Here is a 21666-nt window from a genome sequence, read left to right as displayed (position 1 = left end):
TCAAGAAAAATAATTTATTTAAATAAATAATTTTTCATTTCATCAAATTATTTAACTCAATCACATTCGTTTATATTCTATTATATTATTGTATATTATAAATATACATAAATATGTATATATATATGTGTGTGTGTGTATATATATATATTATAATTTTTAACTTACTTTTAAAAAAAGAGAAATTTCAAAAAAAGAATTTGTTTCACATGATTCAAATTTTTTGAAATCATATATAATTATTAGGAAAATCCTATATATTTTCTAATTATCTGCTCTCATATTAATTAAAATGCAAATATCATTCATTGGAAAAATGCCATTTAATTTACTTTATGAATTGAAACTTGGAACATTTATACAATGAATTAGGAATAATTATGAAATTAGAAGAAAACATACCAATAGATAAATTATTACTTATTTAATTTCATATTTTTAATTTTTATAAATCATTTATTCTTTAATTTGAGAAAAAATGATTCGTTCAAATAAATCATTTTTTATTCTATCAAATCATTTAACCTAATTACCTCCATTTACATTCTATTATACCATTGTATAATATGAATATATATAAATATATATATATATATATAATCGTGTGTGTATACATATATAGTATAATTTTTGATTTACTTTAAAAAAAAAAAAAATTCTTAGAAAAAAAATTCTCTTACGTGATTTAAATTTTTGAAATTGTATATAATTATTAGAAAAATCCTACATTTTTTTTAATTATCTGCTCACATATTAATTGAAATAAAAATATTATTTATTAGAAAAACGCCATTTCTTTACTTTATGAATTGTAATTTGGAACATTTATACAATGAATTGGAACTCATTGTGAAATTTGAAAAAACCACACAGATAGATGGATTATCATTCATTTAATTTCATATTATTAATTTTTCAAAATTAATTATTCTTTACTTTGAGATGAATAATTTATTTGAATGAATCATTTTTTATTTCATTAAATCATTCATCCTAATTACCCCCATTTATATTCTATTATAATCATGTATCATATAAATATATATAAATATATATGTATATATATATGTGTGTGTGTATACATATATATATATATATGATAATTTTTAATTTACTCTTAAAAAAAGAAAATTTACAAAAGAAAGATTTACCAACCCTTTCTACCTCACACTCCCCGTCACACACATACACCCCCCCCCCCCCCCCCGCAATACCGACCCTTCCCGCCCCACACTCCCCGTCCCCCTACACGCTCTTCCCCCCCCCCCCCCGCGTGCGTATCTGTAAGTTAGGATTAAGTGACGCTGAGCGCTGAGGCGTGATCAGCCACCACTAAAGTCTACAACCCCTTTGTACCTTTATTAGTTTCAAGTCAACCCCCCCTCACAAATATACACACAAAGTTTTACCTATTCTACCCGCCCTGTCTCTAATTGCTCCTCCCCTCCCCAATTTTAGTGCGGACTCAAAACCCGTCACAAATTGGCGCCCAACGTAAATTACCCACATTTTTACCACAAATCCGAACAATTAGGAGACAAAACATAAGAATAAACGCTAACAAAGTACACATAGGCTCACGAAACAAAGCTACACAGTCACGAAAATTCGAATAAAGACAGTTGAACACACACACTACCAAACACGATACACACAATGGCAGACCAAGGACACAGAGAACCGCAAGGCCTAGCGCGCGAACACATGGACATACACAAACCCGAACGCAACCAAAACAACTCGACACAGAGCGAGCCGCGCGCGACACGAGACGAACAAACGCCGACCCAAACACAGGAAATCAATAGACGACACACGATCAATTCACCAAACGCAATAAATATAATCGATGCAGCTATCATAGAGAATACACACAACTTACATAGTACACAAATCCAACATCAAGAAAGCCCAGAACCAACAAATCCCATACAAACATACAATACAATCCCAACACCTACACACACGCAAACTAACACGGTAACAACCAGTCAAACGAACCGACACTTCACGGGTCCAGACACATTTTTAGCCACCAACACACGTCACACACGACTTATACAAAACCTGATAGACCTCGGAGCACTACCAAGCGACAGAAACGAATACGAAGACCCACACATATACAGCACACAGTCAATACACCCCACAAACAACCAAAACACGACACACCTAAACCACACACCAAACCCGAACAGTACATACTGAAATCAGCCAGCAATGGCAATGAAAACAATACAAACATGGAACATAAAATACTCAGGAAACACAAACGAAGACATAGACGAATTTTTACAAAATTTCCGCGACTACCAAACGGGTTATGAAATACACGATACACAATTAATCAACAACCTCAGCCCGATACTCGAAGGTGACGCAAAATAAAAAGTACAGATTGAATAGAGGCAAATGGCGAACACTGGAAGAATTCGAAAGAGACTTTACACACGCATTTCAAGACATACAACATAGGGACAGACTGGAACAAAAAATCAAAAACTACGTACAAGGACCAACACAAAGAATTACACAATTCCTAATACAATTTAGAACACTACTATCACAACTAAAACCACCATACCACCCACGAACACAATTAGACTTGGCATACAGAAACATGAAAATAGAATACAAGGCATACATAAAACCATACGACTTCGCGAACTTCGACCAACTGGAAATAGCCGCGAAAGAATGGGAAACAAACATCGAATGGGAAAACACAAGACAAACAATATTAAATAACCACACACCCCCACGAGAAACCTACACACACCAAACACACCACACACAATACATCCCATACAAGTACGCACAAACACAACCCCGCCCAGCATTACTCGCAACACCAAATATACCACCGGCACTCACAGACAACATACGACGAAACCAAACAAACCAAAACACGCAACAGACTCGATACCCCGCAATCACGTATAACTCACCACACTACACTCCGCAACAAACACAAACGAACTCAAACACAGGCACAACACCACGCAGATGCTTTAACTGCAACCAACCCGGACACTTCAGATGGCAATGCACACAGGTACAGAACCAGGGAAACGGGTAAGGGTTGACCCAGCAAGGGTGGAGGGCAGCCCCACAAACAACACGAACACACCCGAGACAGTAGCACCTACAACAGATAACAACAGAACGGAAAGTAGATTTCACATCAGAATCGAAATACACGGTCACGAATTAAACGCATTAATAGACACAGGCGCGACACACTCATACCTAGGCGCAGAAGTAATACAAATACTACACAACACAGACACACCAACAGACGACACGCCCGACAGAACAGCTACAATGGGAAACGGAACGCAGATGACGATAGAAGGAGCAGTAACACTCCCAATAGGCCTCGGCAACATAACAAAAAAAATGAATTTCGGATTAATACCAAACTTAGGCTCGCAATGTATCATTGGGAATAGCGGCTTAATGAGATTTGGAATACAAATAAATTATGGAAAAAACACATGGTCACTTATAGACGACCCACAGACACACTACCACATGCAAGCCAGACCACAAGAACTACCAACACCACTCAAAGAATACATACAAATACATCAAACACGAAAAATACGACACCAATCAACACAAACACACACAAAACAAGCAAAAGCAGCAGAAAAATTAGAAGCAACGAAACAACAAACGAACCCGAAAACAACAGAAAGACACGAAAACACAGAAAAAACAACCATAAAACAAAAACCACTAACCCCAACACTACCCAGCACAAAGACACCACCGGAAAACACCCTCCCAAAAGACAACCCACAGAACACACAAATCACAAATCAAAAAATCATACCCACAAACGCACACACAACAGACGACACACAAACGGACGAAGAAACCGAACCACAGATATGCGCAGGAATACAAGAACTCACACAATCACAACACACACAACTACAGACGACAATGCAGCAGAAAATCTCAACACTACCGGGCCAACTCGGCCTAACACGCCTAATCAAACACAAAGTAGACACACAAGGAGACCCACCCATAAAACAAAGATATTGTATGGTATCACCAAAAATTAGAGAAGCCATCAAATAGACAAAATGCTGAAAGAAGACGTGATAGAACCATCAGAAAGTGAATGGTCGAGCCCAATTGTCATGATAAAAAAACCAAATAACACATATCGCTTCTGTTTAGACTTCAGAAAAGTAAACTCAGTATCAAAAAAAGACGCATACCCACTACCATACATGACAGCAATATTAGACAAACTACGGACAGCACAGTACATATCAAAAATCGACTTAAGCCAAGCATACTTCCAAATACCACTCGACGAAGACAGCAAACACATAACAGCCTTTACAGTCCCGGGAATGGGCTTATTTCAATTTAAAAGAATGCCATACGGACTGACAGGCGCACCGGCGACATTCCAAAGACTACTAGACAGACTCATAGGCCCAGAATGCGAACCATATGCATTCGCATACTTAGACGACATAATAATAGTAACACAAACATTTGACGAACACTTACAAAGACTAGAACAAATACTCAAAAGAATTACAGACGAGGGACTAACAATAAACCCAGAGAAGTGCGAATTCGGATGCGCACAAGTAAAATATCTCGGATACATAGTAGACAGACATGGACTACACATAGACCCCGACAGAACACAACTCATAGAAAACTACCCAAGCCCAAAAACAATAAAACAATTACGGAGACTAATTGGCATGGCATCATGGTACAGACGCTTCATACCTAACTTCGCACACATTACAGAACCACTAACACGACTACTGAAAAAAGATCAGAAATGGCACTGGGGAGAAGAACAAGAAAACGCAATAAACACAATCAAACACGCACTCACATCACCACCCACACTCGCATGCCCAGACTACACACAACATTCACACTACAAAGAAACGCTAGCAGAAAAGGGATAGGTGCCGTACTAACACAATCTCTCGATGACGAAGAGCATGTCGTAGCATACGCTAGCCGTGCGCTAAGCGAGGCAGAACGTAAATACTCCACCACTGAGAGAGAATGTTTGGCGGTACTCTGGTCCATAAAAAACTTCAGACCATACGTGGAAGTATACCATTTTAAAGTTATCACAGATCACCACGCACTGAAGTGGCTTAGAGAATTAAAAAACCCCACAGGCCGACTTGTACGATGGGCACTAGAACTATTAGAATACGACTTTGACATTACACACCGAAAAGGTACAATGCACGACGTACCAGACGCACTTTCAAGACGACACAAAGACGAAGAACACATAGAAACAATAGAAGACACGACAGACAAATGGTACACATATAAGAAAACACAAGTACAAACACGCTCAGAGAAAAACGAATCATGGCGAATCAGAAACAATCAACTATACTTCCACCACCCTAACCCCCTACACTCAAACCTCCTACCAGACACAAGCCCATGGAAACTAGTAATACCTAAAGACAAAATAACACACATACTACACGAAAATCACGACGTAACACAAGCAGGCCACTTAGGGATCGAAAAGACATACCAGTAGCCAAAGAATATTATTGGCCAGGGATGTACAGAGACACAGTAAACGACATAAAAAAATGTGACACATGCCAAAGAATAAAAACAATACAAGCGCGACCGGCAGGACTAATGGGTACTAGAATAATAGATGAACCGTGGACAGTAGTAGCCTCAGACATCATGGGCCCACTCCCACTATCAAAACAAAAAAACCAATACATCATAGTTTTCGAAGACCTATACACCAAATGGGTGGAAATCATACCTATACGCAAAGCAAACGCAAAAGCAGTAGAACAGACATTCCACTCACACGTGATATCACGATGGGGTACACCACGCATACTACTAACAGATAACGGCACACCATACATAAACAAACTCATACGCGAACTGACACAAAAATTCAATATAAGACACGCAACAATCTCCCCATACCACGCACAAGCCAACCCCGTAGACGAGTCAACGGAACCGCTAAAACAATGATCCAAGCCTACGTAAACAACGACCACACAGAATGGGACATACACGTACAAGACTTACAATTCGCAATCAATACATGTACACTAGGGTGGTCCTTATTTGGGGTGTTGACGAATTCCGACAAGTGCGCCCCCTAGACACGTTTGAAATAAATAAAAAAAAATGTGTGCAAAACCCCAGCGCTGTAGTCCCATGAGAACACGTGCCTGTAAGCTCGTTTTGTTTCCCATTTAGATAACATGGCATTTTTAGACCAATTCAGTCACTATTTTTTCCAGTCATCCCTAAGTATGTTAAAAATTATTTATCCACATAAATCTATTGTTAATAGGCATGACTACGCGCACATTCTTTTTATATTATATTATATTATACACAATTGAAACTGAATGACCATAGTTTGAATGCAACTCTAATCAACTTTCGAATATTAAATATCAAACATCAAATTTATAATGAAATACGATACATGTGAGGTTTTGTAAAAGAATGTGCGCGTAGTCATGCCTATTAACAATAGATATATGTGGATAAATAATTTTTAACATACTTAGGGATGACTGGAAAAAATAGTGACTGAATTGGTCTAAAAATGCCATGCTATCTAAATGGGAAACAAAACGAGTTTACAGGCACGTGTTCTCATGGGACTACAGCGCTGGGGTTTTGCACACATTTTTTTTTATTTATCTCAAACGTGTCTAGGGGGCGCACTTGTCGGAATCCGTCAACACCCCAAATAAGGACCACCCTAATGTACACACACATCAACTTAACACACACCAGCCTTTTTGAACCTAGGAAGGGAATTAAATCCTACACAATGTCTAAGAAATCAATTAGAGAACGACGACGAAATAGAATTACAAGACACAGACAGATGGACAGATCACCTGAGACGACTACAAACACTTAGAGACGAAGTACAGAGGCACTTAATAGAAGCAAACGAAAAACAAGCACACTACTACAACCTACGAAGATGAGACATTCAATTCAAGGAAGGAGACAGAGTACTGAAAAAGAACCATACACTCTCATCCGGACCAGAAAGAACGGCAGCAAAGCTAAGTAAAAAATTCACAGGCCCATACATAATCACTAAGAAAATCTCACCCACAATATACGAGTTGACAACAGAAAGCGGTAAAAATATAGGAAAATGTCACATAGAAGACCTAAAATTATATACATAATCAAATAAGCAATAAAAGAACCACGCCCGATAACACATCTTGAAAATAAACTAACATGTGTATTCACCCCACAGAAAGACAACATGGAAAACACACAACCAAGAATACCGGCCCTGATGACACTGCGACTGACGAGACCGACGACAACAAATACAAACACAGAGAGAACACCACTACTACAAACACCAGGACAGGCCCCACACCCACACAGATACGGACGCGACGGCACACACCAGACAGAGACCCGACGAACTCTACTACCGACGCCCACCACACACATACAGGTAACAAAGACCGCCACGACAACAACACACATAACAACCACTGCACCCACAGCCACCCAGAAACACTCACAAACACACACACACATGACCACACACCAGTTACACTCTCCGGACCAAGGCAATGCCCAAAATGCAACGGGCTGGTCCGGGACACTAAATACCCACAACACGTACAAACCTGCACACAAACTAACACAGACACACAACACCCAGCACAAATTGTCACACACCCACCAACAGTCACCCAAACCACACGAACCACAGCCACGCACACGACTACACACCCACCTACCAAGAAACAAACACCCCACACACCCTACATCGACACCAACACCACGACACACACCACCCCCCGCATCACCCGCTCTATGGACACGTACCAGACTCACGAGACCACAGACAACAGAAGACAGGATCCTACAAACATTCGCCAACATGGACACACGCACAGAACCGACGCAGACAAGACAGACATACAAAAAACACATAGGACCACCCCTAGAAATAATATCAATAATTGCTAACCTACAAGCGACAAACACCCTGGACGACGAACTACGGGCACAAAGAGACAGATACATGACCAGACGGGCACACCAACATACAAACACAGACGAGACTGAAGCCAGCACCTCCACACACCAACCACACACCACACATCAAACAGCACCACACAAAACACAACCCTCAAACACACCAGACACCGACACCGACACAGACTCCACCACCTCCACCGCAGAGACAGTTATACACATCGAAACAACACACACAACGACGCCAAAGACACAAACGACGGACGACGACACAGACAATAACACCGACACCACCTCACTCACCGACACAGACGAACATACACAAACACCCCAACCAATCACACACACCACACGGGACTCAAGACGATACAAAAAACGAAAAACAATACGTAAACAGAAAAAAGAACAAAACAGAAAACACTAGACAAACTGACAACACCAAACGGACGGACAAACGACGACGCACACACAACACGGGACGCAATACGATACAAAAAAAAAAAAAAAAAAAAGGGACAAAACAGAAAACACTAAATACACTGACAACACCAAACCAACGGACGAACAACGACAGACAGAGGCCAAGGAAACAGAACACAACCTCCAACTCTAACGCAGAACCACGGAGAAGCAACCACGAGCCACAAGAAATAAGGAGCAACGCAAAAACTCACCAAGACCCACACCGACGAGAGCCACCGTACCAAAACCAAAAATTGAAGCACAAATAGATTAAGAAAAACACCCGAGTTAGTACAAAATAATATAAGAATAGAATAAGTAGATATCAGACAACCAACAACCCCACACCCAACGCACACCCCGCAAATACAACCCGACCCACATCCCTTAACCCCGACAGATCGGAGCAGAAAGTACAGACAAAATGACCACAAAACCCGCCACCGAAGCCGGCTCACCCTATAGGCCTCGCCCCGCGTGGGGAGGGGGGAGTTGTGACGTTGCACCTAGAGTGCAAGTCACAACAAACCCTAAACCCGCGGGAAAGAGCCGAACGGGTGAGTCCCGTCCCGTCGGGAAACACCCGAAGGTAACCGAAGCCCACCGACGCTCGGCGGAGCCGAGCGCCAGCGAGCAGTACGATCACGGCCAGCGAAGCAGCAACAAGTTTAACCACAAGAAGCCAAGAGAGAACGAGAAAGACACACAGTTACACACACCGCCAGAGAGAGAGAACGAGAGAGACACACAGTTACACACACCGCCAGAGAGAGAGAACGAGAGAGACACACCCTACACACCGCTACACATCGTTACCCACACACACCGACGACACCAGGTTAGCCTGCAACCTACAGCCGATCTGCCGCTCCCCTCGCAATACCAACCCTTTCTACCTCAACCTCCCCGTCATACTACACCACCACCCCTCGCAATACCAACCCTTTCTACCTCACACTCCCCGTCACACTACACGCTCTCCCGCCCCCCCGCGCGCCTATCTGTGAGTTAGGATTAAGTGACGCTAAGGGCTGAGGCGTCATCAGCCACCACTAAAGTCTACAACCCCTTTGTACCTTTATTAGTTTTAAGTCAACCCCCCCTCACAAATATACACACAAAGTTTTACCTATTCTACCCGCCCTGTCTCTAATTGCTCCTCCCCGCCCCATTATTAGTGCGGACTTAAAACCCGTCACTATATATATAATAATTGTTAATTTACTTTCAAAAAAGGAAAAATTTGAATGAAAAAAATTTTTTTTTACATTATTTAGATTTCTTGAAATCTCATATAATTATTAGAAAAATCCTATATATTTTTTATTTATCTGCTCACACATCAAATAAAATAAAAATATTATACTTTAGAAGAATACAATTTAATTCACTTTATAAATTGTAATTTGGAACATTTATACAGTGAATTAGGAAAAATTATGAAATTTAGAGAAAACATACCAATAGATAAATTATTACTTATTTAATTTCATATTTTTGATTTTTATAAATTATTTATTCTTTAATTTGAGAAAAATGATTCGTTCAAATAAATCATTTTTTATTTTATCAAATCATTTAACCTAATTACCTCTATTTATATTCTATTATATCATTGTATAATATGAATATATATAAATATATATATATATATAATCGTGTGTGTATATATATATATATATATATATGTAAAGTATGATTTTTAATTTACTATTGAAAAAAGTTAAATTTTGAGAAAAAAAATTTTTTCACGTGATTCAAATTTTTGAAATTGTATATAATTATTAGGAAAATCTGACATATTTTTTAATTATGTGCTCACATATTAATTGAAATAAAAAAATTATTCATTAGCAAAATGCCATTTCTTTACTTTATGAATTGTAATTTGGAACATTTATACAATGAATTGGAACTAATTGTGAAATTTGAAAAAACACACATATTGATGGATTATTATTTATTTAATTTTATGTTTTTAATTTTTAAAAATAATTTATTCTCCAATTTATGAAAAATAATTTATTTAAATAAATAACTTTTTATTTCATCAAATTATTTAACTTAATTACCTCCATTTATATTCTATTATATTATTGTGTGATATAAATATATATAAATTATATATATATATATATATATGATTGTGTGTGTATATATATACATATATATTATAATTTTTAATTTACTTTTAAAAAAAGAGAAATTTTGAAAAAAAAAATTTTTTGACATGATTCAAATTTTTGAAATTGTACATGATTATTAGGGAAATCCCACATATTTTTTAATTATCTGCTCACGTATCAATTGAAATGAAAATATTATTCATTCGAAAAATGCCATTTCTTTACTTTATGAATTGTAATTTGGAACATTTATACAAGGAATTAGAACTCATTATGAAATTTGAAGAAAACATACAGATAGAAATATTATTATTTATATAATTTCGTATTTTCAATTTTTAAAAATCAATTCTTCTTCAATTTAAGAAAAATAATTTATTTAAATAAATAATTTTTTATTCCAATCAATTATTTATTTTAATTACCTCCATTCATATTCTATTATATCATTGTATAATATGAATATATATAAATATATATATGTATATAATCGTGTGTGTATATATATATATATTACAATTTTTAATTAACTTTTAAAAAAAGAGAAATTTTGAAAAAAAAAATTTTTTTACATGTTTCAAATTTTTAAAATTGTATATAATTATGAGGAAAATCCTACATATTTTTTAATCATCTGCTCACATATTAATTAAAATAGTTATATTATTCATTAGAAAAATGCCATTTCTTTACTTTATGAATTGTAATTTGGAACATTTATACAATGAATTGGAATTGATTATGAAATTTAAAAAAAAAAACAGATAGATGGATTATTATTTATTTGAATTCATATTTTCAATTTTTAAAAATGATTTATTCTCCAATTCGAGAAAAATAATTTATTTGAATGAATAATTTGTTATTTTATTGAATTATTCAACTTAATTACCTCCATTTATATCCTATCATATTATTGTATAATATCAATATATATAAATATATATATATATATAGATATGTATATATGATTGTGTGTGTATATATATATATTAGGGTAGTCGTTAAAAATTAAAATCTTTGCGGTGCCCGAAAAAATCCTTCCTTCTGATGAGAAACTATCTGGTAATTTTCTATTCTAATCTAAACTAAAAATGGTAATTTTCATTTTCTTGCAATTTTTCGCAATCTTCTTTTATCCAACTTGTGTTCAAACCCAGCTTAAGAAAGAAATTAATTGAAGAAGGGTTAATAAACTGTTCCAATCCTTGTTCGAAGAATGTTGGTACATCTTTTTCAGCAATAACTAATTTCTTCGGATTGTAGATTTGACTTTCATCTAAAGAATCATGTGTTTTATTTGAAGTATCGAACAAATTTTGAACCATTTTTCTTTCGTTCCTTTGTCAACGTCGTCATCAAACAATGCCATTAAACAGTTTTCTGGAGCTAGGTACCATAAATGATTTAAAATTTTTTTCAAAGCAGCAGAGGACGTTTTTTTGTCAATTAATTGGAAATTGTAAATCGATTGTATCAATTTAAAATCAGTATTGGGAGCTTTGACCGATGATGATGCGATAAACCATATTTTTATATAAATTTTTACAATGAAAACGCAAATTATACCCAGGCTTTTTTTTTCATTTGAATTCAGCTTAAACGTAGATCTTAAAAGATAAATTTTCAGAGAGTAAATAGCCTTTGCCATCCATCTTGCTTGATGCATAGCTCCAGGAACATGAAACGTAAAATTATCGGGTACTACTCCTATGAATATCAATGTCAACTATAGAAATTCTAAATAATCGTCTCTATTATGATTCAAAGTTAATTGAATCTCTACAAACTCACGAATGCCGAGAATATCATTTTGCAACATATCAAAAATCATTGGATCATTTATTCCAAATTCAAATTTTGTAAGGTCTAATTTATCCCATTCTTTCTTGAATCTTACAAATAAAGGTACGTTCGGCCCAGATGAATTGAAAATTTGACAATCGAATACAGCTTTCAGTATTACTTCAAATATATGGTGTCGACATGGTAATAGAATGAGATTTCGTTCCAATGATTGTTCAATCAACACTGCTGCACCGTTGAATTGTCCCGTGTTTGAAGCTGTCGTATCACAACACAAACCAACTACGAATTCACTAATTCCGTATTCTTGCAAAGCATCGAAAACTGCATCGGCCATTGCACGACCGGTGGAATTGTCAAGTTTGGGTATCGATAATATTTTAGTTTCTTTTTCTGCTGAAATTATAATAGGAAGACGCTCTACGAAATTTCTACCAGTAATGTCAGGTAAATGTTTGCCGTCCCAATGAATAATTAATCTGCTGAGTTCTGAATTTTTAAATCTCTGCTGAATTTCTGCAGCTCTTCTTTCCCGAAACTTTTCACGCTTCTGTTTTATTGAATTTCTATTAACAACATATTGGCTAGCATCGAGATCAACAGCTTGAAGAAAACTTATCATTAAACCAGTCGCATTACGATCGCTGATTTTACATTTATCCAACATTGTGCATAATTTTGGAGTGAAAATATCGATTGTTCCTCGGGATTTCTTCAACGGTGGTGATTCATCTAATTCTATTACAAAACTTGGATCTCTCTGAAGACTTCGTTGACTGAAAGAACTTGTTTCTGATGACACGATTTGTGAACTAGGTTCAGAACTATCTAAAGTGAAAATAAAAAAAATTGTAATTTCTAAATATAATCCATAGAATACATCAATTATTTCAATATTTACCAGAAATTGAATCTTCGACCTCTTCGATAAACCCAACACGACAAGGCTTACGTTGATTTAATAAAAAAATTTTAGTCTTATCATCAACCATCGTCAAAGCATCATTATGAGCAATGTCAAATAAGTTGTTAAGGTGCGATGAAAAAGGTTCCTCGTTTCTTTTTTAGGCAATTCCTTTCAATGAAGAGCTTTTTTGCAAATTGCGCCACTCATTATATAATTTGTCAATTTTTGTAATGCATCGAGATTTTTGCTGTGTTGGTATTTTCACTTTTTGCCAAAAGGTAATCACTTGTTCATAAACTAAATTCTTACTATCAATTAAAGTATGCTTTAATACTCGAAGGTTATGAAATAAAAATTGTAAAACTTGTAAATTAGATGGTAATTGATTTCCGTCAATCTGAGAAAGTGTGTCCCCAATTAAAAATATATTTTCTGTTACGTCTTGCAACGCCATGATGGTTTTAAAGAGAAAAACAAATATTTATCTTATCGATTATATTAAAATATATAAATAATCAAATTAATGAAAAAAATTTTAATTTTTGATGTGCAACTTTTATAACAGATGATCAGCAGATTTTAATCGAATTGTTGAACTTTAGTTCAGTTTATAACCTCACGAATGCAAATGACGTTAGACTGCAGCAATCACATTTTACAATGTATTCATTATGATAGATACAATCCGATAATTCAATACCTCGATTAAGGGCTTAAATTTGAAATACAGAAATAAATTACGCGTCACCACATTAAAGTCAATGATGTGATGAGTACAGTCACAATAAATGAATCACGCAACGTCTACTGTAAACAGTTTTTTAGAAGTGTCGATAACATGGAAAAATATCGATATCGACGTCATTACAGATTAATCATAGATAACTTACCGATAGAGGTTCCTTTTGAAAATCATTTACACATAACGAAATATCTGAAATTCAAGATAGTTTTAGAACATTATTTATATTTTAGCAAAAACAAAATTTTCAGCAGTGATTTTGATAATAAGTTAGAATTTATAAATTTGATATTGAGATTATTGCGATGGATATGAACGTTATCAGAAACTTGAAGGAACATTTTTATAGAGAATTTGATTTTCTATTAGCCGTATTTAATGATTTTTACCCAAACTTGAATACTGTGACGAATTTGAAAAAAAACTATAATTTGATCGAAAAATTAACTTCAACTGGCGGTCGGCACGTGTTATTTTTGTTTAAATCGCAAAAGCAAAATTTTTCCCGTAGTTTCTCATCAGAAGGAAGGATTTTTTCGGGCGCCACAAAGATTTTAATTTTTAACGACCACCCTAATATGTAAATATTATAATTTTAATTTATTTTTAAAAAAAGAGGAATATTGAAAAAAAATTTTTTTCACACGATTTAAATTTTTGAAATTGTATATAATTATTGGGAGAATCTTACATATTTTTTGATTATCTGCTCACATGTTAAATAAAATAAAAATATTATTCATTAGAAAAATGCCATATAATTTGCTTTATGAATTAAAATTTCGAACATTCATGCAATGAATTGAAACTGATCATGAAATTTGAATAAATTATTATTTATTTATTTTTATATTTTTAATTTTCATAAATTATTTATCCTTCAATTTGAGAAAAAAAATTTGTTTGAATAAATCATTCTTCATTTTATTGAATCACTCAACTTAATTACCTCCATTTATATCCTATCATATAATTGTATAATATAAATATATATAAATATATATACATATATATATGTGTGTGTGTATATATATATATATATATATTAAATTTTTGAATTTACTTTTAAAAAAAGAGGAGTTGAGAAGAAAAAAATTTTTCATCACTTTATTTAATTTTTTTAAAATCATATATGATCGGTAGAAAAATCCTATATATTTTTGAATCATCTGCTCACATATTAATAAGAATAAAAATATTATTCGTTAGAAAAATGCCATTTAATCTACTTCAACAATTGTTATTTGGAACATTAATACAATGGATTAGAACTAATTATGAAATTCGAAGAAAACATACAGATCGAAATATTATTATTCATTTAATTTCATATTTTCAATTTTTGAAAATCAATTATTCTTCAGATTGAAAAAATTAATTAATTTAAATTAATAATTTTTTATTCTAATCAATTATTTCACTTAATTACCTCTATTTATATTCTATTATATCATTGTATGATATGAATATATATAAATATACATATATATACATGATTGTGCGTATATATCATAATATTTAATTTACTGTTAAAAGAAAAGAAATTAAAAAAAAAAAACTTTTCTCACATGATTCAAATTTTTGGAATTGTATATAATTATTAGGAAAATCCTACATATTTTTTGATTATCTGCTCACACATTAATTAAAATAATAATGTTATTCATTAGAAAAATGCCATTTAATTTACTTTGTAAATTGTCATTTGGAACATCGACACAATGGATTGGAAATAATTATGGAATTCACTGAGAACATACAGATAGATGAATTATTATTTTTTTATTTTTATATTTTTAATTTTGAAAATTAATTTTTCTTCAATTTAAGAAAAACAATTCATTCGAATAAATCATTTCCTATTTTATTAAATCATTTAACCTAATGACCTCTATTTATATTCTTTATATTAATGTGTAATATAAATATACATGAATATGTATATATATTGTGTGTATATATATATATATATATATATATTGTGACGTGGTATTTCGTACCCCGTCACTTTGTTTAATTATCGCATTCCCCTAGGTGCAGATATCGCTAAAAATAACGAAAGCACGTCTGAGGCCAATACTCCAAAAATGAACGACTAATTATCTTTAAGTTGAATTCTCTTTACTAAGCTAATTGTATGCTATTTTCTGATTCTGTAATGCTCTTCGAGAACCATCCACGAGACCTTCACGTCAAGATACCAGGACACTGCCTGACAGGGGTCACGTACCAGCTCAACATCGACCACCACCGACTACAGACGAACATACCGTCAATACAATACCGCTGAAACCACTCCCGATGGATGCCTATCTAGTTGTCGAACAGGGTCGTGCGTGATGCACAAACAGCACCTCCAACTATTTGAGACTTATCGGCCAGGAGCCGAACCACGAACGAAAGCTTCTACCGCTCGGATGCATCGTCAGGCGGCGTACAGGGCTGTGCGTCAAAAACACAACAAAGCCTCCCGTCGACGATAATTATCAGCCTGGAGCTGAACCGACCCTAACATCTACTAAGTCGTTGACTATCCAATAGAAGACGGTTTTCTCTTCACGAACCGTCTTATCGAAGGACTGCGGCGTGAAATAGGCTAATGATATGCTGACCACGTGGATCTGGTGGATCTAGTGTGGGGATCCGGGTTGAGGGCCATCACCACCAGATCGTTCCAGCATGAGGGCTTCGATGAGCGAGGGCCGGGATGCAGCGCCGACGAAATAGCTACAACGGGGAGTACCAGTAAAGCAAGGAGTGAGTTACAGTCAATCGCAAGTCCAAAGGACCGGTGACGTAATATTGCCGCACACCTCAATATCGCAACACATGAGCAGTACGACCCCCCCTCTCACCAACGATACCGCATAGCTGAAGGAAAACATCTCTAACCACCTTCCGACGTCCCGATACCTCGATACCTGTCGTCGAGGGAAAAGAAAATCAAGCGGCGAGGGATTATCGCCGCCTACCCATGGACCAGGCCTACGCGACCTGCTGGTCCAATTAAAATACCGCAAATTTAAGGAAGAAGCACGTGACAGCAGCTCGACGAAAATCAGGATCATCGCTCATCTCGTCACTCTACGTTCAGTTACTGATATTCACAGACGTGTTCTTGTTATCGCTACCAAAGTTCGTCGTACCGCTACTGTACCTTATCGCATTCTCTCGCACCTGTTATATCTTCTTTTACGTAAGTGAGGCTCCTTTTCTATTTTGTGAAGCCACGAGATTACTTGCAATATATCGTACCTTTACCTTTACCTCTTTCTCTCTTTACCTTGCAGTTGGTCTGCTTGAGCCAATTGGGCTCGTATCTTTTCTCTTTATCTTGCAGTTGGTCTGCTTGAGCCACCTGGGCTCGTACCTTATTCTCTCTTATCTCTAATCTTGTCCCTTTTTCTGCCTTATTGCAAGTAACTTCGCGACTGGTTGATTATTACTTACGCATTGTAGTGACTATTGTTTATTTTATTATCTTTCTCTTCTGGAATATTTGAATGTCTAATATCGCTGTCTAGCAGCGCGTTCCGTTGAAGGATCAATTTTTATCTTAGCTACTGAGCATTGTTATTTTGTTATATTTTCACTGATTAGTTATATCTGTCTCTTTACCTATTACCGTTGATTATCGTATCTTAGTGAGTGTACCGCGGGAGCGATCTTATATCGCTGCGCGGTCCCGCTCGTCGTTCATTTGACATTGGAGTATTGTGCTGTATCGCATAACATCTTTTTCACTATTTTCTTCGCTAATATCGCTGATCGTAGTTGTCCGTAGTCTATTTGGTTTGCCGTACGTTGCATATTAATTATCTATTTCGCATGTGTTTATAATCGCTTCTCATATTTTATGATTTATTTGCTTACCGCTTAATTTAAGTACAGTATATCTTTTTCTGTTCTGCCTATCTATCGTAAAACCGTGTTAATCATTACCGTTAGTATCGCGAGCTTGCGCATATTTCCCGCTTATTCGGAAAACGTTCCGTTATTTGTTAACTCTCTCGCTTAACCTTTCTCTGGCTGTAAATATTGTTAATTATCGCATCTGTCGTAATTGTAACTCAATCTCTTCAGCTACTTGCTTGTCATTAAACTTATCGCTTCTTGTTTAATATATTTGACATTATTCCTGCTTCACCTGTTTCTTATTTTATCTATTGGATTCGACTCCGCCCCTCTACCATAATCTTGTCTCTCTGAGCGAACTGTGCAAAACCGTCGTAGAACCTGACCTTACCTTTATCTATTACCTTTACCTTTACCTTTGTTCTTTTTTTTAATTATCTATTTTTGACGCATGCGCGTCTGGCGCCCAACAATCGTATCTTTTTCCCTTAGTATCTCTCTCTCTATCTAATTATTCAGGTTAGTGACTGCGCTGTAGGGTAACCAATTATCGTTGTATCGTTTTACCCTCAACTGTATGAAAAATATTGGTTACAATATATATATGTACAATATAATTTTTGACTCACTTTTGGAAGAAGAGAAATTTTCGAAATAAAAAATTTTTTTACCTCATTCAAATTTTTTAAAATTATAAATAATTATTAGAAACATCCTTTATATTTTTTAATTATCCGCTCACATATTAATTAAAATGAAAATATTCTTCTTTAGAAAAATCCCATTTAATTTACTTTATAAATTGTAATTTGGAACATTTATACAATGAATTAGAAATAATTATGGAATTCACCGAAAACGTACAGATTGATCAATTATTATTTTTTTATCTTCATACTTTCAATTTTTAAAAATTAAGTTTCCGTCAATTTAAGAAAAATAATTCATTTGGATAAATCATTTTTTATTTTATTAAATTATTCAACTTAATTACCTCCATTGATATTTTATTATATTAATGTATAATATGAACATATATAAATATATATTTATATATGTGTGTGTGTATATATATATATATATGAAAAAAAAATTTTTTTTTAAATTTCTCTTTTTTTGAAAGTTAATGGAAATTCATTATATATTTATATTTATATTTTTTATATATATATATATATATTATGAATTTCCATTTACTTTCAAAAAAAGAGAAATTTAAAAAAAAATTTTTTTTTCATTATTTTAATTTTTTGAAATAACATTCAATTATTCAAAGAATCCTATATATTTTTTAATCATCTGCTCACATATTAATTGAAATAAAAATATCATTCTTCAGAAAAATGCCAGTGAATTCACTTTATAAATTGTTATTTGGAACATTTATACAATCAATCAGAAATAATTATGAAATTTGAAGAAAACATACAGATAGATAAAGTATTATTTATTCAATTCCATATTTTTAATTTTTGAAAATTAATTATTCTTTACTTTGAGAAAAATAATTTATTTCAATAAATCATTTTCTATTTTATTGAATCATTCAACCTAATTACCTCCATTTATATCCTATTATATCAATGTATAACATAAATATATATAAATATACATATATATGTATATGGGCTATTCCGCGTTAACCGGATCAGTCACCTCTCAGATATTTTTTTAATTTGGCATGTGGATTGTGTAGGGGGAGTTAGATTTTTGTGCCAAAGCGCGAATCTCATCATGCAAAATTCGATTTTTTATTAACAATAACAAATTAGACTCCCATTTTTTTTAAAAATTCATAACTTCGGCAAAAAATTAGATACAATATTTTTTTTTTTTCAAATTACGCGGAAAGCTCCATAGAATTAAAAAAAAAATACGAAATGTGAAAAAAAAGTTGTTATCAATTGTCTATTCAACAATTAATTTTTCAAATATTTTTAAAACAGTGACTGACACCATCAAAAAATTTTTTTGAAATTCTGACATGTTCCTTGAACTGTACTATAACTTGTGAATCAATTACAGAGGGGTGTTTTTATTTGTTTGCGATTAAAAAATCATTAAAGGTGTCGATGCCCATGAAATTGCGGCGCGCCGAGTCTCTACGTAACGGCGGGCGGCCGGTTGTCGTCCACCGCTGCCCCGCGGTGGCGTCGCAGCGTTATTTTAGAGTCATTTTCACGATGTAGGACATGATTGAAGAATCTGAAAAAAATACTGTACCTTCACAAGGCCTGCTCAAAGCGATAAGTGAAAAAAAGAATGTGTTTTTCACCGTTTTTGTATTACAGAGATTCAAAATAACGGTTACACACCATGAGAGTGCACATAAATGATAATAATCATATAACTTGCTATTTCTTTCAAAATAAAAACACATATATACATGTATAATAATTTTTAATTTACTTTTGAGAGAAGAGCAATTCTTAAAAAAAATTTTTTCTACATTATTCAAATTTTTTGAAATTATATCCAATTATCAGAAAAATCTTATATATTTTTTAATTTTCTGCTCACATATTAATTAAAATAAAAATATTATTCTTTAGAAAAATGCCATTTTATTTACTTTATAAATTGGAATTTGGAACATTCATACGATGAATAAGAACTAATTATGAAATTAGGAGAAAACATACAGATAGATAAATTATTATTTATTTAATTTCATGTTATCAATTTTTGAAAATTAATTATTCTTTACTTTGAGGAAAATAATTTATTCAAATGAATCATTTTTTATTTTATTAAATCATTTAACCCAATTACCTCCATTTATATTCCATTATAATCGTGTATAATATAAATATATATAAATATATATATATATATATATATATGTATATATATATATAAAAATTTTTAATTTACTTTTGAAGAAAAAAAAATTTGAAAAAAAAAACGTTTTTCACATTATTTAAATTTTTCGAAATCACGTATAATTATTAGAAGAATCCTATATGTTTTTTAATTATCTGCTCACACATCAAATAAAATAAAAACATTATTCATTAGAAGAATGCCATTTAATTCACTTTATAGATTGTAATTCGGATCATTTATACAATGAATTAGGAATAATTATGAAATTTAAAGAAAACATACCAATAGATAAATTATTACTTATTTAATTTTATATTTTTAATTTCCATAAATTATTTCTTCTTCAATTTGCGAAAAATGATTTGTTCAAATAAATCATTTTTTTTTTTATTAAATCATTCAACTCAATTACCTCTACTTATATTCTATTACATTATTGTATAATATAAATATATATAAATATACATATCTATATGTGTGTGTGTATATATATATATATTATAATTTTTGATTTACTTTTAAAAAACGAGAAATTTGTAAAAAAAAAAATTTTTTTTACATTATTTAAATTTTTAAAATTATGTATTATTATTGGAAAAATCCTATGTATTTTATAATTATCTGCTCACATATTATTTGAAATGAAAATATCATTCGTTAGAAAAATCCCATTCGATTTACTTTATAAATTGTAATTTGAAACATTTACACAATGAATCAGAAATAATTATGAAATTTATTGAAAACATACAGATAGATAAAATATTATTCATTTAATTTCATATTTTTGATTTTTAAAAATAATTTATTCAAATAAATCATTTTTCATTGTAATAAATTATTTAACCTTATTACCTCCATTTATATTCCATTATATTAATGTATAATATAAATTTATATAAATA

General features: G+C 33.3%; 1 protein-coding gene across 1 annotated transcript; it reads left to right on the top strand.

Moving 5' to 3' along the window:
- The first annotated feature begins 5245 nt into the window (after positions 1-5245).
- LOC124181974 (mucin-5AC-like) lies at positions 5246-8768 on the top strand. Its single transcript, XM_046568747.1, has 3 exons — positions 5246-5350; positions 7295-8426; positions 8656-8768. Exons 1-3 carry the CDS (start codon positions 5246-5248, stop codon positions 8766-8768), a joined length of 1350 nt encoding a protein of 449 aa, XP_046424703.1.
- Positions 8769-21666: the final 12898 nt, after the last annotated feature.

The sequence above is a fragment of the Neodiprion fabricii genome, chromosome 5 (assembly GCF_021155785.1).
Source record: "Neodiprion fabricii isolate iyNeoFabr1 chromosome 5, iyNeoFabr1.1, whole genome shotgun sequence".
Lineage (NCBI taxonomy): Eukaryota > Metazoa > Arthropoda > Insecta > Hymenoptera > Diprionidae > Neodiprion > Neodiprion fabricii.
This window is presented reverse-complemented; position numbering and strand designations above follow the sequence as displayed.

What these genes read in the sequence shown, in the direction of transcription:
- LOC124181974 (XM_046568747.1), top strand. Translation starts at nt 5,246, where the DNA reads ATGCACGACGTACCAGACGCACTTTCAAGACGACACAAAGACGAAGAA. An exon ending in ACACATATAAGAAAACACAA is followed by an intron (nt 5,351 to 7,294) that starts GTACAAACACGC and finishes TTCACCCCACAG; the next exon opens with AAAGACAACATGGAAAACAC. An exon ending in CAAAAAACGAAAAACAATAC is followed by an intron (nt 8,427 to 8,655) that starts GTAAACAGAAAA and finishes ACTCTAACGCAG; the next exon opens with AACCACGGAGAAGCAACCAC.